The sequence below is a fragment of the Heterocephalus glaber genome, unplaced genomic scaffold, assembly GCF_053883595.1.
Source record: "Heterocephalus glaber isolate CG9 unplaced genomic scaffold, H.glaber_assembly_v1.0 deba00001781, whole genome shotgun sequence".
Taxonomy (NCBI): Eukaryota; Metazoa; Chordata; class Mammalia; order Rodentia; family Bathyergidae; genus Heterocephalus; species Heterocephalus glaber.
Window position 1 is genome coordinate 3242427 of NW_028258467.1, and position 25044 is coordinate 3267470.

Sequence of the window (25044 nt, forward strand, 5' to 3'; positions counted from 1 at the left end):
GGAGGGCCAGGAATATCTGGTGGAGGAGGAGGAGGAGGAGAAGGGCCAGCGATGTCTGGTAGAGAAGGAGGAGGAGGAGGAGGAAGGCCACCAATGTCTGGTAGAGGAGGAGGAGGAGGAGGGCCAGAAATATCTGGTGGAGGAGGAGGAGGAATAGGAAGGCCAGTGATGTCTGGTAGAGGAGGAGGAGGAGGAGAAGGGCCAGCGATGTCTGGTAGAGAAGGAGGAGGAGGAGGAGGAAGGCCACCAATGTCTGGTAGAGGAGGAGGAGGAGGAGGGCCAGCGATGTCTGGTGGAGGAGGAGGAGGAGGAGGAGGAGGAGGAGGAGGAGGAGGAGGAGGAGGAGAAGGGCCAGTGATGTCTCATAGAGAAGGAGGAGGAGAAGGAGGAGGAGGAGCAGGAAGGCTAGCAATGTCTGGTAGAGGAAGAGGAGGAGGAGGGCCAGTGATGTCTGGCAGAGGAGGAGGAGCAGGAGGAGGACAAGAGAGGCAGGGATGTCTGGTGGAGGAGGAGTAGAAGGTGGAGGAGGAGGAGGAGGAGGAGGAAGAGAGGCAGGCATGTCTGGTAGAGGAGGAGGAGCAGGAGGAGGAGAAGTTACTTTATATGACTTCTGGCTTTCACAATTTTCTGAGCCTGAGCCTAACCTGTGGGTCTGACTGAGAAAATGTTTTATATAAAATTGAGGAAAATCCATATTTTTTGGCTCCTGAGTGGTGCACATTAGATATCTCTGAGGTCTAATTGCTTTAGAGTTTTATTCCAGTTCTTTATTTTCTTATTGCTCTTCTTTCTGGTTAAAATATTCATTCTGAATTTTCAGTATAGAATTCTCCTACTATAATTGTTTAATTGTGTCTTCTTCAATAATGTCAAGTTTTTCTTCATGTAATTAGAAGCTCTATGGTTGGATGCAGATTTGCTTATGATTGTTATATCTCTTGATGAGTTCTCCCTACACACATGCACTTTATCTGTGGTATTGGGACTGAAGTCACGGCCTTTGGACTGCCAGGTAAGTGCTGTATTCTATTATTATAACTTAGGATCCTCCTGCCTTCACCCCCTAAAGTGGCTGGGGTTGCAGGTGTGTACTACCATGCCTGGCAGATAGCCCCCCTTTTAAATATGATATCCTTTTTTGTCTCTTGTAGCAGTTTTTGGCTTAAAGTTCTTGCCATCTATCTCTGGGTACTGGTTGTGTGGAGTATGCCTTCCGTCCTTTCACTTGCAACCTATTTGTGTTTTAGGCTCTAAACGGCATGCCTTGCTGACAGTATAGAGTCAGATCATGTTACTATTCGCCAGTCTCAGCCTTTGAATTGGAAATTTTATTCCATTGATATTTATTTACACTGACCTTTGTCTCTCACGTTTTATGTCTTTATTGTTTTTCCTCATTTCTTCCATTATTGTTTCGTGTTTTTTATTTTGTTTTGATAGTGTATCAGTTTGGTTCCCTCCTCAATTCCTTTTCTGAGTATCTTTAGAAATGTGTATTGGTTAACATATTAGCTTTCTTCAAATATAGCAAATGTGTAAGATAATCGTGTTATAAAGAGAAATGACATACATCAGTTCATAGTTTACAAGGTTCCAGTCCAGGGTTGATTACCCCATGTTGTCCTCACTGCTTTATGCCTTTGGCAAGTGGCACATCATGGTGAGTGTATGTGGCAGAGCAAAAGCACTTGCCTCATGGAAACAAGTCAAAGTGGAAGAGAAACAGGAAGTGGCAGCACACTCCAGGTCCGGTTCCGGTTCCGGGGTTTGCCTCTGTGACCAAAGTACCCCTCACTAGGCCACACCTCTTAAAGGTTCCAGCCCCTCCCAGGGGCACCACTCTGGGGGTGGCCTTTAGCACATGGGCCTTTGTGGGGCCTCCAACATGCAAACTTTAGCACCTAATCTGGAGGTGCCGATTAAATCTGAACTATGCAACAATTTAGTTTAAATTAATACAAAATAACGTCTGATCCTTGGCATAGAAAATTTGAATCTGAGTGTTTTGTTTTGGTTGCCAGCTGCGGGGGGTGGGGGGGTGGGGGGGTGGTGAGCTATGGCCTACTTCTGTGATGGATCTTTGGAACATGTGAGCAAGAAATGCCCAAGCACAGGAAATGAAAAGAGCAGGCCCAGGCACATAGTGGAAGCATTGGCTTCTGGTGAACGGCTTTGGGCATTATTTGCCCTGTGGCCATGTCACCCCTGCTTCTGGCTTCTTGTGGTCTTTTCCTCTGTGTTGCACCACCTGTAACCTCTTCTAAGCATCCTTACTGCTGGGTTTGGGGCTCACTTGGGTGACCCTGGATCTCATCATGAGATTCTTAACTGAATTATACCAGCAAAGACCCTTTTTCCAAATCAGCTATATTCATGAGCTCTGGCAGTTAGGATGTGGACGTAATATGTGGGCCACCACTGAACTCACCATTGGGAGTCAGCGAGAATGGATTCTGTAGCTTTCACCAAGTGGATACACTTGGCCTTAGAAGTTCAGGAACTACCGGAACCTACAGAATCTGGAGGACATTCCAGATACACGTGCCTGGAGTGAGATTTTCCCTTTCGTGTCATTATAGCACTTTAAATCTAGAAAGGACCTCAGAGAGGAGCATCACATACTACTTAAGATGTAATGGTAGTCATAGTAACCACAGCAGGAGGAGCCAACATGTACTTAGCACCGATTGGACACCTGGCCGTGTTCATATATATATTTCATATATATTCACTCATGAAGTCCACCCAGCAAAGCCAACAGGTGGGTGTTATCATTACCATATTTTATAGAAAAGAAAATGGGCACAGAAAGGTTGGATACTTGTTCAAGTTGACACAGCAAGGGAGTGGCAAGGCTGGGATCAGAACCTTGTCCATCTAGCTCCAGAATCTGCGCTCCTAACAGCTGCACAGGCAGCAGAAAGGAGCCTTCTGGGTTTCCCCAGAATACATCTCAGCACAGCCCCTTTCCCCAGGCCCAGAAGTGAGACTCCCTTCATCCTGAGCATGTGGACTGCCCAGACTAGAGGGATTCCCCCAAACCTTCTCCACTCTAGGGTTAGTGATTTTCATGGCAGGGAGGAAAGGCAGGAGCTTGTCTTCCAAACTCATAAAGGACCTTGAAGATACTAGGACCAGGGTGGAAGCATCTGATTGGCCCATGTTGGGTCAGTCATGCTGAGATGAATCAGCATTGACTTTGTGCCTAGTTCTGTGCTGGACAGAAGGAGGGAAAGGAGAGGCAGTGAGGATACTGTCCCTCTTGAGAGTTTGCCATCTTGGGAGAGATGAGATTTCTGAGCTTGAAATTATCAGCTGTTTGTGTTCACTAGTGGCAGTTGAGGCTATACTGCTGTATAGCACAGTGCAGGCAGGCATGGAAATTCCAATGGGGCCTGGACATTTTAGCTTGGGGATTTGTGAACGGAAGCAACCCCATTTAACAGATGGGAATACTGAGGCCAGAAGGCATAGGTGCCTGAACTGCAGGGCGTGGGCTCCCAGATCTGGGTTCAAACCAAACTTCGCTGAACTTCTGTGTCTTCTTCCTGTGGGTTACAAGGAGGGAGCGATGTGAGCGCTGAGTGAAATAAAGACAAGGAAGGTGATTATTTCGGCTGGGCTCCCCAGAAGCAGGCTCCAGATGAAAACCTGGGGATGTGTACTTTATTTGGGAGAGGCCCTCAGTGGGCCTTGGAAGAGGTTGGGGAGCCAGGTGGGACGCCTGGGACCTGCTTTCCAGTGTCCATGCTCACCCTTGCAGCCTCTTTGCAAGTCCGCACAGCAGAGACAATGGGAGCCCCCTGGCCTGGCAGTCTGTCACCAGAGAAGGACAGGAACTCGGGGTAATTCCTTTCTCTCCCAGGATGAGTTCGGGGGGCATCCCCTCTGATGTGGGCTCAGGACTTGCCCTGTCTTGTGTCCTTGTCCCACAAGCCTATGATGATAAAAGGGAAAGTCACATTTATGAATATTTTATTAACACATGATTGTGGCAATAATTTCTCCCCCTTCCCCCTCCTAAGTTATTTATTTTAAGAAGAGCAGCTGTTGGTCTGCCTGGCGGCCCTGCCCAATGATCTATCCACTATATATTCTGCTTTGGAAGGTTTCGTGATAGGTTGTTCCAAAGTCAGCTATTAAGAATTTCACAGTCATATATAAATCTCTGTGCTTTGTGTCATAACGGATCATTTTGAATTACATTAAGAATCATCTTCAGGGCCAGGGATTTAGCTCAGTGGTTTAGCTGCCTGCTTTGCAAGTGCAAGGACCCGAGTTTGATTCCCGGCACCCCCCCACACCCCAAAAGAATCATCTTCATTAATCAAGCCTCTTTTTTTTCATGAAGATAGTGCTCTCTTCCCAGTGTGCCTGGCTTCCTTAACTGAGTTTGAAAGCCCTGGTCCTATTTTACAAAACCGGTATCGTCCCTGTGGGGAGATGTGGGGCCATATAACCACAGTCAGGGTTTTTGAACCCATAAAGGAATAACAGCCACTGCTAGTGTGGGTTCAGTGTTTGATGGTTTCAGAAGCACTTACACCTCAGTGATGTCTGTGATCTGATCAGACTCAGGCAATAATCCAGTGAGAAAAACTGCCTCCCACTAGCTGGGGGCAGGTCTGAGCCTGTTTCCTCCTCTGCACAATGGGGCTCCTGCTGGTGTGATGGCCTACCCGACTCCATCTTGTGCCTCAGTGCCATTTTGTACCTGTGCTTGAACAAAGTGACTGCACATAAACAAAGCACCCAAAGCCCCCCCCCCGCATCCTGCTTTGCAGTAAACTTGCTACAGTTGCAGAATGTTTTGTAGCTCACCTAGTGTGTGTGAAACTTCCTTGAACCCCCGACTAACCTGGCATGATTCTGCTTCTGTAAGATTCCGCTTGCTCTCCCCTGAGCCCTCCCCAACTGAAAGCATGATTTGAAAGGTGAAATCAAACTGCTTCCCATTGCCGAGGAAAGATTCTGGGCGCTAGTCCCCCGCAGCCGCTGGCTATAATACATGGGCTTGAATCTGGCACAGAGTGTGGCACATCTCTATCCGAACTCGCTCATCCACAACAGCTGGAGGCCCCAGCGAGATGGCCACAGTGGGTGGACTGGCCTTGCTGTGATCCCTCCCATCTGCGGCAGCAAACTACAGGGGAGGCGCCCCCTGAGATGTTCCAGGGCCCCGTATTCTCACTGCTGACACTGAAGGGACTGCACACACCTGAGACGCCCTCCAAATTTTCTGGAGCTCATCTGGTCTGGTAAGGATCCTTCTGGTTCTGGTGGGGAACAGTAGTCCTTGAGGAAAGCATTCCCTGGGCCCCTCCGTAAGGTCAGGACGCTGACTGAGGTGGCCCCCTGGTCTGGTCTGGTCTGGCTATAAGCCAGCCAATCTAGTAAATCCCTGGGAATAGGGTTGGGATGTCTTTACCCTCTGAATGATTGCTGTATGAGTGAATGAATGAATGACTGGCAACAGGCAGTGCAAACAGTAGACTGTTCCATCCATGTCCCACAGCAAAGTGGGGGATTCCCCGCTCAGAGTTACGGGACTTGTTTGGGGTCATACTGTGGTTCCTTGGACGTGTCTAAGATAAAGGCCAAGTGGGTGCTCTTGCAATGAGATAAATACACCCTACAGCCTGGGCGGTCCTTAAAGCGGCTGAGAGGCCCTCAGCCAGTCCACCGACTGAGGGCTTCCTCCCACAGAGGAACACCCCCTCCCTTGTCTGTCACAACGTCATTCAAGGGTGCACCACATAAACACTAAGGCCTCTTTCCTTATGTCTGGACGCCCCCACTGTCCCCAAACCCTTGGACCTGTCTTCTTTCTCTGAATTTCGACTGACCTCTTGCAGCCGGGACTCCCCCGACTGCTCTCCCACCTGTCTTATTCTCCCCAGCACTGTCCCTCCTGGGCCTCACACATCATATTTTGGGACAGACCTCACGGGCTCCCACAGGGCCACATTCTCTATCTTCTGGCCCAATGTCCTCGGCATTCTTCCCTTGACCCCAGGCCGACTGATTGACATAACAATGGTGCCTTTCAGTTTTGGGATCAGCCCAACTTTGAGTCTTGTCTTCTGGTCCATCTCTTTTGTCACCTTTCTGTCTTCCCTGTGTCCTGCCCGCAGCTGAGCATAGGTGAATATTTAATTCAGTCCGTTTTCCCTCATCTGCTTTTTATTGACCTCCGTCTTGGGCGGCCCCTGCCTGACTATGTTTGTCAGTGCTTTCCCTCCTGGGTTTTCGACTCCTTAAACAGAGTTTTGAGGACATCCTCTGACCACCGGTGGCTTTGTTGTCTTAAGGATATTTTTCCCCTCCCTCTGAACCCCACATCCATATTGACCTTGCAGTTGAGGCCACCCTACGACCCTTACAGGAGGAAGCATTTTGGACCCTCTTCACCTTTCTCCAGTGGAAACATCAGTGGCTTCTGAGCCTTCGACGTCAATACAGGGGTCCTGGTCCTTTCCTTTAAGCCCCAATCGATGTGCAGTCAGGCCCCTCTAACCAGTGACCCTTTTGATATCCTCTCCCTCGTGCTGCTTTGTCTTCTTTTCTTTTTATTCGTTCTTGCAGCTCCCGTTCTTGGGCATCTCCTGCCTGCCCTAAGTCTCTCTACCATGGGGGTCACCATCTTCACAACCCGTTACACCCCTTGGTCTGCATGCTTAGAAATTTTCCTCAGGGTTTTCTGAAAATTATGGAGTGAAACTGTCAAAGGACAAACTGTGCACTTTTTGTGAGCTAATTGGCCCTCTTTTGGTGTGGGCTGGCCCTCCGAGGGCTCCCTGGACCCCGCCTTTGTTCAAGCAGTTTGGAAGGTAGTTACCAAGTCACCAGGACACACCCATCAGTTGTTCCCTTACATTGATTCCTGGTTTACTCTAGTGCAGCACCCTTCTCCATGGCTAAAGGCTTGTGCTGTAAAAGCCTATTCAAAGCTGCTTGTTTCTAAAAGCTGTTCTCCCCCTCACAGGCGAACTCAGGAGAGGCAGAAACCAGTCAGATGCTGAGGAAGTCCTCCCCAGTCCACCTCCCTATAACCCTAGTTCACCCCCCTCTCCTGTCCGTCCTGACCCATCTGCCCCCAACTCCCTCCTTTCTTTCTCTACTTCCCCTGCCACTTCTCCCCCCATACAAGAGTGAGTAGAGCTAATGTCTCCGATCCCAGCAGGAGGTCACCACCTCAGGAAGACGCAGTCCAGAGATTCTCTTACCTTTGAGGGAGCCCCCTCCTCCGGATGGAGCAGGACTGGGAACCAGCCTGTTCCTGGTATATATCTCCTTTTCCACTTCTGACCTCTACAACTGGAAAACCCAGGACCCACCATTCTCTGAGAAGCCCCAGGTTTTGATGTCCATGATAGAGTCGATCTGTAGCACTCATCTACCAATTATATGTGATTGCCATCTCTAGGTGCTCATGTGATCTTTGCACAAATGTATGGAAAGAGAGAGAATGAGTAAGCTGTTTTGTGTCACTTTTGGGGGAGAGGTACTAGGAATTGAACCCAGGGGTGCTCTACTACTGAGCTACATTCCCAGCCCTTTTTATATTTTACTTTGCAATAGAGTCTAAGTTGCCCAGGTGGGCCTTGAACTCACAACCCTCCTGCCTCAGCCTCCTGTGCTGGAATTACAGGAGTAACTGAGGGAAGAAATGGGAGGGGGGTGCATCTGAAAGAGTCTATTCTGCCATGTGCCCAGGATGGGGAGAGGCTGAGTCTGTGGGGTGAAAGGGTAGAGAACTCCAGAGGAAAAGGTTTTTTCTGTGACCTCCTAAAATAACCTGAAGCCATAAAAGCCTGAACTCTCAACTTAGCCACGCTGGGGAGAAAAGTCACAGAGAACTCACCAAGTAAGGGAAACACTTTGTTTTTTGATTTTCTACCCTGAATTATTCAAAGATGCTGTGAATTTTTATGGAGTCTCAGTTCCTTTCAGGTGAAGACACGGATACCAGAAAGGACAAATGTGGCCCAGGAGAAAGTGGTCAAATCAGGAAGGAAATTTGGTCTGTGGAGTCCTGGTGTGGTGTGATCTCCTTGTCCCCAGTGGGACTCCGGGCTGCACTCCACTGGCACCTGCTACAGCATGGGTTCCTGCCTCAGTGGCACACACCTGACACAGCCTCTGCATACCCATCTGCTTGAGGATTAAGTGGGTGAATCATCCGAAGAAGGCCGTGGGGATGGTTCAGAGCGGTTGGTCTAAATTCTCTGGGGCTGAGTGTCCCGACAGGTGAAACCACCCCTTTTGAAAAATCCTTTGGAGTAGCCATGAATGGGTTTAAACTTTAAATCTTCCTGCCTCAGCCTCCCAGAACTGAGCTTAGAGGCGAGCACCACCATATCCAGCCAATTCTACTCTTTCAACATCCCGTCCCTCCAGTGACTTAGTTCAGGGCCACTATTCTACCCAAAATGAATCAGCTTACCGACTGCCATCCCAAAGTCAAATCTCGCACCTTCACATGCGTCTTGGAATTGGTTCCTTTCAAATGACTCCTCTGTGCCTCCAAGCACTATCTCTGTGAGGCCAGATTTTCTTTATGCATCTCAGCCAAGGCAACGTATTACACCACACAGGATGCAGAAGCAGATTCAAATAAAAGAGGAAACAACTGCCTTGTGTCAAGCCAGACATTAGATTTGCAGATTGAAAACAATACCGTTTGTTTTTAACTCTTGAACACTTAAAAATATACACTTAGGTGTAAATGATTTCATAGTATTATGTACAGTTTAATACATAAACATTCCGTTTTAATTTGAATATTGTGGTATATTATCCACTTAAAAGCTTTTTGAGATCAGTAACTTCTCATAGCATGAAAGGATTCTGAGACAAAAATTTGAGAGCCGCTGAGCGAGGAAAGATATTTACACAAAAAGGAACCAGACACTTTGCCCAAGTGGTGAGATGTTTGATGATAATCCTTTCCTCTGTGTATGCTTTTTTCCTCAGGTACTGAGGTTGAACCATGGCTTTCGCACTGAGCTACATTCCCAGGCCTTTCATTTAGAGACAGGACCTTGCTAAGTCGCTATGTTGCCCAGGCTGGGCTCGAATTTGCCAGCGACCCTCCCGCCTCAGTGATAAAATTCATAAACGATGGACGAAGGGCGACCCTACGGCCCGCCTCGCGTCTGAGGGCGCCCCCTGCTGCCCATTGTGACGCCGGCCGCGGTACGAGTCCCTGCCGGGGGCCGGGGTCTGGGCACGGCCCTGGGAGCCATGGCCGAGGCGCAGGAGCAGCGGCTGCAGCTGCAGAAGGACAACTGCGACGGCCGCCTGCGGAAGCAGGAGCTGGAGGAGGTGGTGCGCGGCCTGGAGGTCGAGAGCGAGAGCCTCGCCGGGCGCCTGCACGAACTGCGCGAGCAGGGGCGCGAGGGTTGGCGCTCGGCGGAGCGGTCGGGCTGGGAGGGGCGGGAGGCGGGAGGCGGGGGGCGGGCGGCCGAAGACGGTCGGGCTGACCCGCCCGGCCCGCACCTCCGACCTAGGCCGCGGGACCCGGGCGATCTACCCAGAGGGCCCGGGAAGGGAGGCCGGCGCCTGGCACGACCTGGACCCGGCGGGTTCTTCTTCGGCTCCAGCCCCCAGCCCACGCTGGTCCTTCCCGGGGGCGACAGGAGCCGCAGGATCTTGAGCGCCCCGCACCCTTGCGTAGCACCGGCCTCAGTTTCCCTCTGCAGCTTGCAGCGGAGGCGAAGCCAGGCGGCACCGGCCGTACGAGGGGAGGCGCGCGGAGCCGGCGCAGAGAGAGGCGGGGCGGGGTCCAAGTGAGGCGGGGCTGGCGGAGAGCCCAGGACCACTCCCTCCACCCGGTCCGCGGGAGCAAAGGCACAGACAATTGCGGGAACAGTGGGAGGAGCTGTCCAGTCAGGTACGCAAGGGATGGGACGGCCTCTGTCTCTGGGTTCCTCTCCGAGGTCCCGCTCTGGTCCCCGTCCCCACCCGCCCTTGGGAACCCAGTAAACCCCGCCCTCACAAGCCCCTCCCCCAGCTCTTTTACTTTGGCGGGGAACAGCTGAGTCAGCAGCACGCGGAGCAGGTGGGGACTCAGCTGGTGGAGCTGCAGGTGCTTGGGAGGGGGCCTGAAGGGCGGGAGGGGCGGGGCCGGGACCACCAGGGGCTGCCGTGGGCGGGGCCCTGAGGCACAGCGTGGCTCCCCGGCAGTGCTGGTTGCTGATTCTTGGCTCCTCGCGAAGCAGCAGCTGGAGCTGGTGGAGGCCAAGTACGCCACGCAGGCGGAGGGCCTGCGGCAGGTGCGAGCGGAGGCGGGATCTTGGGGAAGGGGGTAGGGCCCCGCGCCCCCCCCCCCCCGCCGCTGAATCTGATCGAGGCTCCGGTACCTCAGGACGTGCAGCGGACGGAGGAGGCCTGGGTCAGCTTCCAGAAGCAGAGCGGAGTCCTACAGGTGCGGTCGCTTTCTACCCTGAGAGCTGGTCACCTCCGATGGCACTGCGGCCCCTCCCCTCGCCACCGCCCCCCCCCACCTGCGGCGGCTGGGACCGGGAGCCCCCTCGCCTCCCCTCCCCTCTCCCTGAGTCCTCGCTCCCTCCCGCCAGAGAGAGTAAAAGTAAGAAAAGAAGTATGCCCTACAGCCTGAGGATGGGCCGCTATGGATAGAGAACACAGTTGCAAAAACTCAATAGCGACTGTCGTTTGTGTATTACCCACACCTCAGGCTGACATCAGGTCTGGGCTATCCTGTAGAAAACCTGCTCAAGTTCTTGTAAGAAGTCTACGTGCAGGGTTTGGGGAACTGTTCTGCACAGGTGTTCTGGAATCTTGCAATTAACAGGTCACACATACATCCTTAGCCAGCTTTGCCTTGCCCTAATCTCCTGTCTCATTTCCCCCTGAGGGACACATATCTCCATAATTCTTTATGGGGTGCTGAGGGAATGGAGGCCTCTGTCTTCTATAGCTTCTTCCAGCTGGCAAGGCGACCTTCCCACTGGGGATCATGTGCTCTCCAACTCCCTTGGGGTGTTGTGGCTTGCTGAGTGGGTCAAAGGGGAAAACCTGTCAGAAGACAATGAGAAAAGAATTAGTGACCATTGAGCTGCCTGTTTGATGCGAGAAACTTTACTCTGACCCCAAATATGAGAAACAGATTTCCACACTTCTTATGGAGGACAAAGTGTGGCAAAGAGGGAGGTCAGATAAATTATCGAGAGCCTAGGGCCGGGGCTGTAGCTCAATGGTTCTGCTGCCTGGCTCACAAGTGCAAGGTCCCAAGTTCAATCCTCACTACCAAAAAAAAAAAAAAAAAATTCAAGAGCCTGAGAGCCACAGCCTTACAAGATTACCCATATAATGGATCTGATTAAAAATGGAGCCTCAATATAGGTGCCCATTTAAGCTATGGTGAATTAGGGTCATTAGTGATTATATTTATCTGTACCCTGAGCAGTACTAGAATCTTGCTCTCTAAAGAGAAGCCTAGAGTCATCTAGAGGTTCTGAAGAATAGCTTTCTTCTTAGTCTTGTGAAAGTTCTAGTGACCATTTACCATGCAGGCTTTTTATAGCTTGTCACTGCATTCCTTGAGGAAGGACGAAATGGTTCCTCAGGTACTGGGAATATTATCTCTAGGGTCTTAAAAGGCTGTAGGGCTGCCCTTCTTGCCTCCCTATCTGCCTTTTGATTTCCTAAGGAGATTTCAGACATGTGACTTTGGGATCCCTTACAGTACATGACTGCAAAGTGCTTGGGAAGATGGACTGCCTCTAGCAGTTGTAGAATTTCCTGCTTGTGTTTTATAAATGATTGCTTGTTAGTAAACTCCTTCTTTCCAAATTGCTGCATGGGGGCATGTAGTGCCAGAAAGGTGTATTTGGAGTCTGTACAGAGCAGTAATGGGTAGGTTTGCCACCACTGATATAGATATTTAGCCTAATATCAATGCCTAAGTAGGAGCTATGAGCTCTGGCTTTTGAGGAGAGGTCCCTGGGTGAACTTGGCCTCAATGGCTTATCGTGGACTGACAACTGCATACCCTGCCTTTCGATGTTCTTCTTGGACAAAGCTACTTGCATCAGTGAACCACACCTCCTTAGGGCCTTGAAAGGACAGGTCACTGATATCCTGCCTGCTTGCATAGGTCTGGGAGATTACTTGTTCACAAGAGTGGCTAACTTCTAGGCCTGTAGACATCAAAGAGGCAGGATTATGAGTAGTGCCAACCTCAAGGGTGTCTAAGAACAAGGGTGTCCTCATATTTGGCAAGCCATTCTCCTGTTAACCACAAGTAATCTTTAGGCTCAAAAGTCACTCTGACCTGATGGGGAGTCAGGACTTCTAGTTTCTATCCTAAAGTTAGTTTTGTAGCTTCCTCCATTAGCATAGCTGTAGCTGCTACTGCTCGCAGGCAGAATGGCCATCCAGCAACTATTCCATCTAACTTTTTGAAAAGCACACCACGGGGAAAACTCTAGCCTCTTTGTCTTCTATAGGTTACCTTTTCTGTTCCTTAGGTCAGAGTATCAGCCAACATGGTGTGCACATCTGGGTACCTGTTTTGGTGAGTTGACTTGGGATGGGTCAGCTCTGGCCTTTTGGTCATACCAGCACTGCTGGATGGATGCTGCGCTCAGGCTATCTCTTGAGTGGGTGTTAGCTCACACCAAGCTCCCTGCCTGTATGTTGGGCTTTACTGTCTATTTCAAAGGAGTCCATTCTAAGCCCTTGCAGTAATTCAAGCATGAATTTCAGCCATCACCGTGCCACAGCAAGGCTGAGGCTCTTTCAGGACAGATAGGATGATCGCAGTCATTTCCCAGTGCATGAACCAGCTACTCATATATGGGACCTCAGTATTTTACATTCGTGAACCCCCATCCTCCATCATCCCTGAACTCTTCCTATCTATATTAGGAGTTCTTACACAATTTATTAGTTTTGATTCAAAACTCAAATCCACTCTATACATTAAAAAGATAACTTATTTCTACTTAGTGTGTACTGTTTCCTGTACTAGTCAGCCCCACCTCTTATTATTCCGGAGTGAAAGGCTCTCAGGTATTATGAAAGTCTACATAGTGAGTGACTGACTGTTAGAAACACTGTTTTCCAAAAGTAAATCATATGTGACAATGTCATTATGTTGGAGATCTTTGCTATCATCTTCCTTTGAGCTCCACATTTCATTTATTTTTTTATTCTTGCTTTTGTATTAAAAGCATTTCTGTAAATAAATGGGGACAAATTTCTGATCTAGGACCTTCTGTTACCAGGTTAGAGCAATTTGGACCATTTCCATATAAGAAAAATATTTCTAAAAAACATTTTGTATTTAACCTATCTTAATACCGACCAGGTTAACTGATAAAGTATTTGAAATATAGCATTAGAAGTAATCTTATAGTGCTGAAAAAACAGTATTTTTTTTTTCTCAAATTCATTTATTGGTAAATTTTAGGGATACAATACATTTACATTTATCATTGGGAACTTGTACCTTTACATAGTGTATTTTGGTTCTTATTTTTTTCCCATTCCCCTTCCCTCCCTTCAACCTCTCCACCCCTCCTTATTTACAAAGACTTTGTTTCCTGGATCCTGAATTTTGTTTTGTTTTGTTTTGTTTTGGTACCGGGGGATCGAACTCAGGACTTTGCGCTTGCAAGGCAGGCGGCAGAACCACTGAGCTAAATCCCCGGCCCAACAAAGACTTTGTTTCCATTTTTTTCTTTTCTCATATTTTTTCCTTTCCCTTCTTTCCTTTCCCCTACTCCTCCCACTTCCCATTCCCCTTTGGACCTTTTCTTCCTATTACACATTATCAATTATTCATTTTACTCCTTATTTACACTTTCAGTTTCGCATACCAGAGAAACTATTTGTATTTATACATTTGTGTCCTATTCACTTAAGAGTATCGCCTCATTGTGCATCCACTTAGCTATAAATGTCTCTAGTTTCTCGTTCTTTGTGGCTGAGCTGTACTCCCATTTGATTAAAAAACCACATCTTCTTTATCCAGTCTCCAGTTGATGGGCACTTGGGCTGTTTCTAAGCTTTAGCTATTACAAACTCTACCGCTATAAACATGGGTGCACATAGATCGCTGTGATAGGATTCTTTTTAATTCTTTAGGGAAGATACCCAACAGGGAATAGCTAGGTCAAATGGGACCTCTAATCCTAGTTTTTTGAGGTATCTCCATATTGATTTCCACAGTGGTTGCACCAGTCTGCACTCCCACCAACAATGGAGAAGGGTTCCTTTCTCTCAACAACCCCGCCAGCATTTGTTATTGGTTGATTTCTTGATAGCAACCATTCTTTCTGGGGTGAGGTGGAATCTCAGTGTTGTTTTCATCTGCATCTCTCGGATGACCAGTGATGTTGAACATTTTTTCATATGTTTATTTGCTGCTTTTACTTCTTTGTCTGAGAAATGTCTGTTCATTTCAGATGCCCATTTTTGAATTGAGTCTTTGAATTTGGGGGGGTCCTCTGATTTTTTTTAAGTTCTTTATGGATTCTAGATAGTAGTCCTTTGTCTGAGGTACAGCTGCTAAAAAATTTTTCCCACATTGTAGGTTGTCTCTTCACACTGCTGGTGGTTTCTTTTGCTGTGCAGAAGCTTTTTAATAAGAGATCCCGCTTGTTGATTCTTTGTGCTAGTTCCCGTGCTACTGAGGTTTTGTTCATAAAGTCTTTTCCTATGCCAATGTCTTGAAGCGTTCCACCTAACTTATCTTCCAGCAAGTTTAGCGTTTCTGTTTTAATATTTATCTCTTTAGTCCACTTCAATTTTAGTTTAGTGCATGGTGATAGATCTGGGTCTAGTTTTAATCTTTGGCAGGTTGAAATCCAGTTTTTCAACACCATTTATTAAGTAACCTATCTTTCCTCCAGTGAGGGTGGTTGGCTCATTTGTCAAAGATGAGGTGGCTGAGTATGTCGGGAGTTGTTTCTGCATCTTCTAATCTAGTTCACAGGTCCTCAGGTCTGTTTCTTTGCCAGTACTATGCTGTTTTTATCACAGTAGCTTTGCAGTACAGTTTCAAGTTGAGGATTGTGATACCCCCTTGTCATGTCTCTGTTGCCTAGTATTGTTTTTGCCATTCTAGGTCTCTTCTGGTTCCAAATGAATTTTTGGATTATTTTCTTTAGTTCTGTGAAATATACTGTTGGGATTTCAATCGGGATTGCATTAAATCTATATAGCAGTTTTGGAAGTGTGGCCATTTTCACTATATTGGTTCTTCCTACCCAGGAACAAGGGATGTCTTTTTATTTTCTTGTATCCTCTTTGATCTCTTTTTTCAGAGTGCTGTAGTTTTCATGGTAGAGGTCTTTTGCTTCCTTCATTAGATTGATTCCTAGATATTTCATTTTTTTGGATGCTATTGTAAAAGGAATTGTTTCCCTAATTTCTCTCAGTTAATCTGTTATTTGTGTACAAGAAGGCTATTGATTTTTGAGTGTTGACCTTGTATCCAGCTACTCTACTGAATCTGTCGATTAAGTCTAGAAGTCTTTTGGCAGATTTTTTTGGGTCTTCTATGTAGAGTGTCATATCGTCAGCAAATAATGACAGTTTAACTTCTTCCTTTCCTATCTTTATTCCTTGTATTTCTTTCTCTTTTCTAATTGTTGTGGCTAGTGTTTCCAGAACTATATTGAAGGTCAGTGGTGATAGTGGACATCCTTGTCTTGTTCCTGATTTTAGCGTGAAAGTTTTCAGTTTTTGACCATTTAGCATGATATTGGCTGTTGGTTTTTCACAGACAGCCTTAATCAGGTTGGGGTAAAGTCCTTCTATTCTAATTTTCTGTAGGGTTTTTATCTTGAATGGATGTTGGATTTTGTTGAATGCTTTTTCTGCATCTATTGAGATGATCATATGTTTTTTGTCCTTGGCTCTGTTAATATAGTGTATTACATTTATTTATTTATTTATTTATTTATTCATTTATTTTGATACCAGGGATCAAACTCAGGTCCTTGCAAGTGTATTACATTTTTTTTAAAAAAAAAAAACTTTGTTTTTTTAGTTTATCTGTTTCAAAGATAGTAGTTCCAGTTACCACGGGGATCTAGATGTTATCACTGGTTTGTTTATTTATTTATTTTTCGTACCGGGGATCAAACTCAGGTCCTTGTGCTTACACAGCAGGCAGCGAAACCACTGAGCTAAACCCCCGTACATTTATTGATTTATGTATGTTGAACCATCCTGGCATCCCTGGGATAAATCTGACTTGGTCAGGGTGTATGATCTTCTTGATGACCCTCTGTATTCTGTTTGCCAGTATCTTGTTTAGGATTTTTGCATCTATGTTCATTAGGGAGATTGGCCTGTAGTTCTCTCTTTTGGTTGGGTCTTTCCCTGAAAACCAGTATGCATGTGCATGTGCATGTGTACATGTGTGCGTGCATGTGTGTGTTTGTGTGTGTGTGTGTGTGTGTGTGTGTAACTGGGCGTTGAACCCTGGGCCTTCCCACTGAGCTATATCCCCAGCTCTGTTTTATTTTTGTTTCTGAGACAGGGTCTTCCTGAATCGCTAAAGTGCCCAGGCTGGGCTTAATCTAGCAATCCTTCTGCCTCAGCCTCTCAGAGCTCTGGGATTACAGGCATGCACCACCATGCCTGTATTGAAAACTCAATTCTTTCATCTAGGTGTTAATTCCTTTCTAAAATATTTATTTGCTTTAGTTGATTTTTAGAAATTGGTTTGCAGGAATCCTAACAGTATTTTTTTTCCTCTTGTTTTGGAACACTGTAATCAAGTGAGAACAAACACCATCATAACTCATAGCTGAATTACAGCCAAATTTAAATTATTTGTGCTTTGGAGAAGAGAACTGTCAAGGACGAAAGGCCCATGGCTTGTGTATTATAAGATAATTGTAACCATGGTAGTATTTGTTTCTTAATGTTATGTGTTGCTACATTTTATTGATGAGGTTGATCATAAGATAAAAAGCCCATTTTTATGTGTCTAGTTAAAGTTAAATCATTCCAACAACGTTATTCCAACATTAGAAGTAGTCATTTCCTGTGGAATTGCTGGTTCCATAATTTGCTTTATCTTATGTGGAAGCGGTTTTCTACTTGGGTTAGTGATGTCTCTAAATAACGTAAGTTTTCAAGAAGACATACCCTAACAGTGATATCTCTTTAAAATCCAGATAAAGGAATATGAGAAGCTTGACAATGAGGAAGATCACCTGTGTAGAAGTCGGCAGATTTATGATGCCTACATCATGAAGGAGCTTCTTTCTTGTTCGCATGTAAATATTGCTTCTTGTTCTGTTACTTTAGTGTGATAACTATGAGACTTCCTTCTTTCAGCATTTCCAGAATGAACCTACAAGAGTAGGAAGATGTTTAGAAATTTTAAAATGCATATCCAGGGCAGAACCTATTTCTCATTTTGTCAGTTGTTTCCTTGCATCACGGTCACTTAGTATATTTCAAACACTGATACTTTCATTGCAAAAAATTGATTAAATAGTTAATTTCGATCCACTGAAGAAAGAAATCTCAATTCTAGGCTTTCTGAAGAAAGTTAAGCCTTATTATTTTAATGTACTTCTGCTTTGACAATTTAGTTAATCAAACATTGATAAATATAAGTCTTAAATGTTTTCTTTGAATTAATAAGGATTGTAATTATTTTATTAATTTTGTTCACGAATAGTTAAATAATGGTTGAAACAATTGTTTTCCTTGTAAACAAGTAAAGAGTAACTTGGCTATTAGTTAAACTGAGTTCTTAGGAAATTATTTCACAACTAATTTAAGTAGAATAATTAGTAATGAAAATTTACCATGTAAAAATCTGTATGTTAATACTGTGTTTCACAGAAATGGACTGACAGTCCTAGCCTACTCTGTCCAGTACTATAGCCTTAGCCACCAGTGACTATTTGAATTTGTATAATTAAATCAGATGAGGTTACAAATATATTTCCTTGGTTCCTCCCAAGCCACATGTAACTCAAGTGCTCTACAGCCCCATGTGACCAGTGGCTTCTGTATGGGATGGCTCAGGAGCATAGGATTTCCATCATGGCAGAAAAGTCACAAAAGTGATGCACTATAGTACTTGTGCCCTTGGTGTGTTGTTACAGTTCTTACTGTCAGTTGAGTAACTGTGGCTAAAGATGACACCTCTGGCAGCTTCACTGTTCTTTGGACCTGCATTGCTTGCACGGAAAGAATTTCTAAGCTGGAGCTAATTGTTGGTCCCAGGGCCTCTCTGCCATGCTGGGAAGGGCTGAGCCCTTAGAGAAGGCCAGATATTCACAGCAACTAGAGGGCTTTTGGCAATGTGATGTAGTATTTAAAGCTATTCCTAATGTGCCTATGTAAAGAGGATACAATTTGAAGTTTTGGGGAAGTTAAGTTTGTAATTCACATCTCTGGAAGCTCCATCCTGCTTGCTTCAGCTGCATTCTGCCAAGGGTGCAGTGAGACGTTCTTGAACTCAAAACTTTTTAGCACTGTGGCTTGGCTTTGTAAACCTGCCATTTAATTCTTAGGCACAAGCCCATACATTTGTTTTCTGTTATAGGAGATATTTTACATTTTTAGAAATTTTATCAACCAGTGAAAGAATGTATGCATTAAGTAATGGTAGGGTTCTTCACCATTTATCACCACAGTAACTTCGACCTCCTATGGGATTAGATATGTCAGATAGGCCGTGTTGTGCTGCTGTCATTTTGGGCACATGTCTGAGAACTCCAGACCTCCAGAGGGATAAACATGTTTGAATTCTCTACAAATAGACTACAGTCTTAAAGAATGCTTGCTAATATAATTACCATAGGTTACTATACCATAGGTTACTATAGGTTATATACCATAGGTTATTATACCATTGGTTACCATTTAGTAATTGTTGTATTAAATTGTCTGTTATTATATTATATTACATACAGAAGTTTCTTACATTTGCTATTATTTAAAAAACATGTCTTTGATTTTTGAAAGCCATTCTCACAGCAAGCTGTAGAACACGTACAAAGTTACTTGTCCAAGAAACAAGTGACATTAACTCTTTTTCAGGTAAGATAAAATTATCTTAAAATAAACATAGATAATTTTTCATCATTGGAATTTGGTGACATTCTTTCTTTGTGCATAAATGTAGTAGAGGAATTGCTTTGTAAAACTGTTCTCACTGGAAGGATTGAAGCTCACTATGGTTTGTCTTCCATTGAAATGTGCACCTTTACCAACAGGCTTTGCAGACTTGCCTGAGGAGAGTCAGTGGAGCTTTCTAGTAACATTATGTACTAGAAATCAAGACAAGACATTGGATAAGACAGCTTTTCCTCATTTGACATTTTAATACTTGTGATGAACAGGGACTTTACAAGATTTATTTTGTAGTGTCAGGGTTTTGGTACTTGCAGTGACTATCCTTCAAATTAAATAAAATTTATTTTCCAGAATCAAGAGTGAATGGTCAAATGACCTTGAGTTATAACTGAGGAAGTGTATTTGACCTTGACCATTAATATCTTGAGTATAGTACAATTGTACATATTTAAATAACAAGAATTAGTAAAATGTACAACTAATAAGCCTATACATTTGCTGTTGTTTAGGTCAAATGGCTTCTCCTCGTCAAAGCCTTTTGCATCCTGTTTTCTGTAAGGGAGCAGTAGTGTTTGCAACGACAAATTCTCCAATAAACAATGTACTTTTTGGGCCGACTCCGGCGGGTGGAGCGAGGAGGCGCAGCCGCGCCGCGGGCCGGGCGCGCTGAGACGGTTCCGGGCTGCGCTGGGGCCCTCGCGCCCTACCGCGCGTCCGGTCGGCATGTCGCTGGGGCCGCGCCTGGCCCGGCTGGCCGGCTGGCTGCAGGAGCCGCAGAAGGTGGCCCGCTTCCAGCGGCTGTGCGGCGTTCAGGCGCCACCGCCCCGCGAAGCTGAGGCGGCCGAGGCGGCCCCGGCCAGAGGCCCCCGGCGCCGAGACGCGAGGTCGCGGCCCGCCAAACCCGGGGACGGCAGCGGCGGCGCCCCCAGCGGTGTGCACAACGGGCTGGCGGCCGAGCGGGGCCGGGCGCGGCGCGGATGACGGGCGAGGAGGGCGAGTCGGCGCGCGTGAGCAACTGGCCGCTCTACTAGCTGTTCTGCCTGGGCACCGAGCTGGGCAACGAGCTCTTCTACATCCTCTTCTTCCCCTTCTGGATCTGGAACCTGGACCCCCTGGTGGGCCGCAGGCTGGTGATCGTCTGGGTGATGGTCATGTACCTGGGCCAGTGCACCAAGGACGTGATCCGCTGGCCATGGCCCGCCTCGCCGTCCGTGGTCAAGCTGGAGGTGCTGTACAACTCCGAGTATGGCCTGCCCTCTACCCACGCCATATCTGGCACCGCCATCCCTATCGCCCTGGTCCTGCTCACCTATGGCCGCTGGCAGTACCCTGTGCTGCACGGCCTGGTGCTCATTCCCTGCTGGAGCTCGCTGGTGTGCCTGAGCAGGATATATATGGGCATGCACTCCCTGCTGGACATTATTGCTGGCTTCCTATACACCATTTTAATCTTGGCTGTCTTCTATCCGTTTGTGGACCTGATTGACAACTTCAACCAAACTCACAAATATGCTCCATTGATCATCATTGGGCTCCATTTAGCTTTGGGGATCTTTTCTTTCACTCTGGACACCTGGAGCACATCCCGAGGAGACACAGCTCAGATTCTAGGAAGTGGTGCTGGAATTGCATGTGGCTCTCATGTTACTCACAGCATGGCTCTAATATTAGATCCTTCTCCAGACTTTTTACCTCTGCCTACCCCTCCCATTACTCTGACTGTCTTTGCAAAAGCCATATTGTGGGTCCTCATAGGAATGGGAGTTGTACTCATAGTTAGAAATATAATGAAAAAGATCACCATTCCTTTGGGCTGTAAAATCTTTAAAATACCTTGTGATGATATTCGAAAAGCAAGACAGCACATGGAAGTTGAACTTCCTTATCGATATATTACCTATGGAATGGTTGGTTTCTCTATCACATTTTTAGTTCCCTACATATTTTTGTTTATTGGTATCTCTTGATGGGGAAATACTATTTATAATAAGAAAGGAGAGTATCAGTTACTGACACCTAAAAATATACTAAAAATAAAAGGTCAGAGTTAGGCTTTGGCAAGTAAATTCTTAAGAGTCAGTACATTTTATCATTGCACATCCAGGCATTGTTTTAGGTGGGCTGATCTATTTAACACTGAGAAAATGCTAAGTTTCCATTTAGAATGTTCATATGTTTGGAGAGTTTTGTGCTTTTATGGATTCAAGTTATATATATATAATATATATTAAGGTACATAATATCCAATCATATATCTAATATATGTTATATATAAAATAATATACCTAAGTTTTTTTAGACAGTAGGATGTGTATTATAAAATCAAGAATAATATGCAAACAATTGTGCCTGTGTATTTGGAAGTAATACAGGTATGTTGTTACTAACAAATAATGTTTAGGGCCGGGTATTTAGCTCAGTGGTTCTGCCACCTGCCTCGCAAGCGCAAGGACCTGAGTTCGATCCCTAGTACCAAAAAGAAAAAGAAACAAACCCTGACCCTAGCACCAGCTGTGTGACGTGGGGTGGTCACTTCTTAACTTCTTGGGCCGAGGACTTAGCTCAGTGGTTCTGCCACCTGCCTTGCAAGTGCAAGGTCCCGAGTTTGATCCCCGGTACCAAAAACACAACAAATAATGTTTAGCATTTATTTGCTATGGGAGCCGTGACCTAACTGAACTGCATAATTGCTACACCAGAACTCTTAGGCTACCACATACTGATTTACTGCCTCTTTTTACACTGCCACCACCTTTCACATTACCCGTGAGGCTAAACATGGGGAGCAGTTTCAATGGACCAAACTTTGGGATTTGTTTTTGGAGTCCTTGTTTTTTTAAGTTCTGTACACTGTATTGAATGTACTTCTTTTGCAACTGTTTTGGGCATAAGTTTAATAAATCAGGTACTGAATTTTATTGCTTGCTAATTGTGCCTTTCTGTTGCTGACTTAAACACCATGTATACTGTGATGTAAAAGTAAGACTCTAAGTTGCATATACCTAGGCAAATATTTTTAAAATATATGTCAAACTAACAGGGATCGAAGTAAACCACCAGTATGTAACTCTTTAGTCTTTCTTTAGAAAGAAATTGAACTGGGCTAAAATTTCTCACTAATTTATTGGAAAGCTAAATAGATAAATACTTCCATTTTTGTAGGTATTTTTCTGTGTACTGTTAAGTTATAGGAACAAGATGTATTTTTGTACATTGTCTTGATTGTTTATACTACAAGTAGATGTTTCCAGTGCATGGAAAGGATGTTGGAGTTTATAGATGGAACAGTGCACATGGTTCCTATGTAAACAAACTGTTTCTCTACATTACTTGGAAAGGATTGGATTTCCCACAATTAACTTTTAATACCTACTTACTAGCTGTAAAAGATGATAAATTGTAAAAAAAAAAATCTAAAAGTAGCATTAGTAGTTTAGATCCTTTTTTTCCCAACTTTTTATTTTCACAGTGGAAAATTTGAGTATAGTGTGTATAGTATTGAACTATTCTTTTTTCTTTGTGTGCCTTTATATTTTGAAGTGTGATTGTAATTAGTTTAACGTTAAGTTTATTTGTAGTAAAATTTTCATAAAGAAGAAAATTGCCAGGTGTGGTGGCTCATGCCTGTAATCCCAGCATTCAGGAGGCTGAGACTGGAAGATGGCCATGAGTTTGAGGCCAACCTCATCTGCATAGTGAGTTCAAGGTCAGCCTGAATTACTGAATTAAATAGTGAGACTTTGTCTCAAGAAAAGAAAAGAAAATTAACTTTCCATATAAATGAATATCAAGTATGAGATTACTGATTTTAGTGCAATATCTATATGGTTATCCAAAGTAGCAATTAAGATGTTTCTATTTTGGACAACAATTATTTGAGCTCATATTTTTATAATCCCGATTGAGAATTTAAGGGCATGGTAATTTTTACCAAAACTGAATCTGATAATTTTAAGTAAAGCAACTGAGTTTGGGCTGTTTACTTATTAGTTGAAAAGAAACCAGGGCACCTAGAAACTTGTCGGTACATTGGAAAATGTGACAACTTTTTGTTCAAAATGTGTAGTTAATGAATTGAATTTTAAGAATTCTTTCCCAAAATCTGGGTCTGTGCTAGCCTATTGATTTTTGTCTAGCTTAAAAAGTACTTGAAAATACTATTTCTTGGTGTTTTGTTACTTCCTGTCCTATGACAGTTCTATGCTAAATGTATTAAAGTCAGATTCAAAAAAAAAATGTACTTTTTATGTTTCTAAGGAGTGAAAGAATGCCATTGAGTAATGTAATGATTTTTATAAATGAAAATGATCAGTTTATTCTTGTCTTGGATTATTCAGTCGTTTGCTGTCGGTTGATTTTTTTATTCGATGTCTTATGATAGTGTTTATGCAAAATGAAGTTGATCGTTCTACAGAGAAAATACCAATTTAACTCTTAGAACATTTGGATAGTAGCAAGTCAGATGTTACCCTTTTGTCAAAATAACTAGATGGACTTTTCATAAAATGTAGAACCTGTCTGTAGAGCCCAGTGGGTTCTAAGCTTGATCTCTGAATTGAGCTGGCCCGACCTGTGTTTCAGCTGCAGCTTCCTGACTCCCATGTTCTCACCAGCAATGGGGAGATGCCAGGTCCTCACCCTCAGAAGGGGTTCTGAGATTCCGTGAGGAAGGTACACATAGGCTGCTTTTCACTGGGCCGAATACTCCCCAAATGTTAGCTGTTATTGGATATGCTGCAGTCAAAAAGTACAATATGAATATCTGCTTTTTGTTGTCTCCACATTTCTACATCCGAATTTTATTTTTCAACTAACTTTGCCGTGGAGTGCCAGTAGCCCTATGTAAGTCAATCATATCTAACACTGCTAAACTGTACCTTATAGTTTATGGTGTATTAGTCAGGTTTACATTGTATTTTGTAAACAAATAGAGGCTTATTTAACTAGCCAATATGGAGGCTGAAAGTCTAAGATCAGGCAGCCTGATCAATTCAGCCTCTGAAGAGTGTCCCCTTGAGTGTGTCACACAATGGGGACATGGTGTCCTGGCAGGAGTATGTGCTGGAGGGAGAGATCACCTGGAGCGACAGGAAGCCACAGAGATAAAGGAAGGACCAGGCTTATTCTTTTTATAGCAACAACCTCTCATGAGAATTAACCAGAGTTCCAAAAGAACTCCATCCATCCCTTCTGGGAGCAGCACCTATGGTGACCTAATCATTTCCTCTGGGCTCCATCTCTTAAAAGGTTCCCCCACATTGCCACATGTTCAACCAAGCTCCCAACACGTGAGTCCTTGGGGGACACACACTCAACCCATACCTAAACCATAGCACATGGGGTTTTATTCAGATTTTCACTTTTCCTATAGCATAGATAACATTGAAACAAGATTTTTCCAGGTGAGATACAAATGGCACTAAAATTCTTCTCATAACTTCAGGGAACATTCATTTAGAAGCTATTTATTTAGATGTCTTTTTAAAACTTTTTACCAATTTGTTTTGTTCCTTAAAAAAATTAATGAAAATAGTATTCTGGTGCAATTGATATAGAATGGGTAGTATTCTGTTTCAGAAGAGGATATTAAATTCATTAAAATGAATGTATTAGTGTAATTTAACATGTAACATCAGAGCATAGTGATTAAAATATAAATAAACATTTTATGTTTGTCCTATTTATAAAGTTAAAGTTCATAGTAATAAAAATGCTCCCCAAGTAAATAAAAAATATTTTTATTAAATTCATTTTGTTTGCAAGCTCAACTTTAGAGGTAAATGATTGCATAAGTACTTTTGATAGTGGGCACTAGAAAAGGTCCTGGATGGTGTTTTGATGCCTAAAAATGTAACATTCTTACTTTAATTCTTTTTTTTTTTGGTACTGGAGACTGAACTTGGGACCTTGCACTTGTGAGGCAGGCGGCAGAACCACTGAGCTAAATCCCCTGCCCCTTAC

General features: G+C 44.7%; 1 protein-coding gene and 1 pseudogene across 8 annotated transcripts; both read left to right on the top strand.

Moving 5' to 3' along the window:
• LOC101702730 (transmembrane protein 191-like) lies at positions 1–23399 on the top strand. Of its 7 annotated transcripts, none has more exons than XR_015447972.1 (9): positions 1–1012; positions 5030–5258; positions 8977–9403; positions 9705–9895; positions 10224–10277; positions 10370–10429; positions 12495–12541; positions 17163–17264; positions 18973–19036. XR_015447972.1 is itself a non-coding variant. In XM_087203043.1 (9 exons), the coding sequence occupies exons 3-9, from the start codon at positions 9247–9249 to the stop codon at positions 19650–19652; spliced, it is 699 nt and encodes a 232-aa protein (XP_087059169.1). In that variant the 5' UTR covers positions 2–1012; positions 5030–5258; positions 8977–9246; the 3' UTR covers positions 19653–23399. The 7 variants fall into 7 exon arrangements, 6 of the variants coding, with proteins under 6 accessions (XP_087059170.1, XP_087059171.1, XP_087059172.1 ...); XM_087203043.1 differs by lacking the exon at positions 12495–12541 and adding an exon at positions 19593–23399 and having other exon boundaries at positions 2–1012; positions 18973–19047; XM_087203044.1 differs by lacking the exons at positions 12495–12541; positions 18973–19036 and adding an exon at positions 19593–23399 and having other exon boundaries at positions 10221–10277.
• LOC147820950 (sphingosine-1-phosphate phosphatase 1 pseudogene) lies at positions 19653–23399 on the top strand (annotated as a pseudogene). The gene has a single exon (XR_015447970.1). The product of XR_015447970.1 is annotated as a sphingosine-1-phosphate phosphatase 1 pseudogene (transcript).
• Positions 23400–25044: the final 1645 nt, after the last annotated feature.

Coding starts and splice junctions, on each gene's coding strand:
- LOC101702730 (XM_087203042.1), top strand. CDS start 9,247: ATGGCCGAGGCGCAGGAGCAGCGGCTGCAGCTGCAGAAGGACAACTGC. Junction 9,404..9,704: donor GCGCGAGCAGGGGCGCGAGG/GTTGGCGCTCGG, acceptor TTCCCTCTGCAG/CTTGCAGCGGAGGCGAAGCC. Junction 12,542..17,162: donor ACATCTGGGTACCTGTTTTG/GTGAGTTGACTT, acceptor TTTAAAATCCAG/ATAAAGGAATATGAGAAGCT.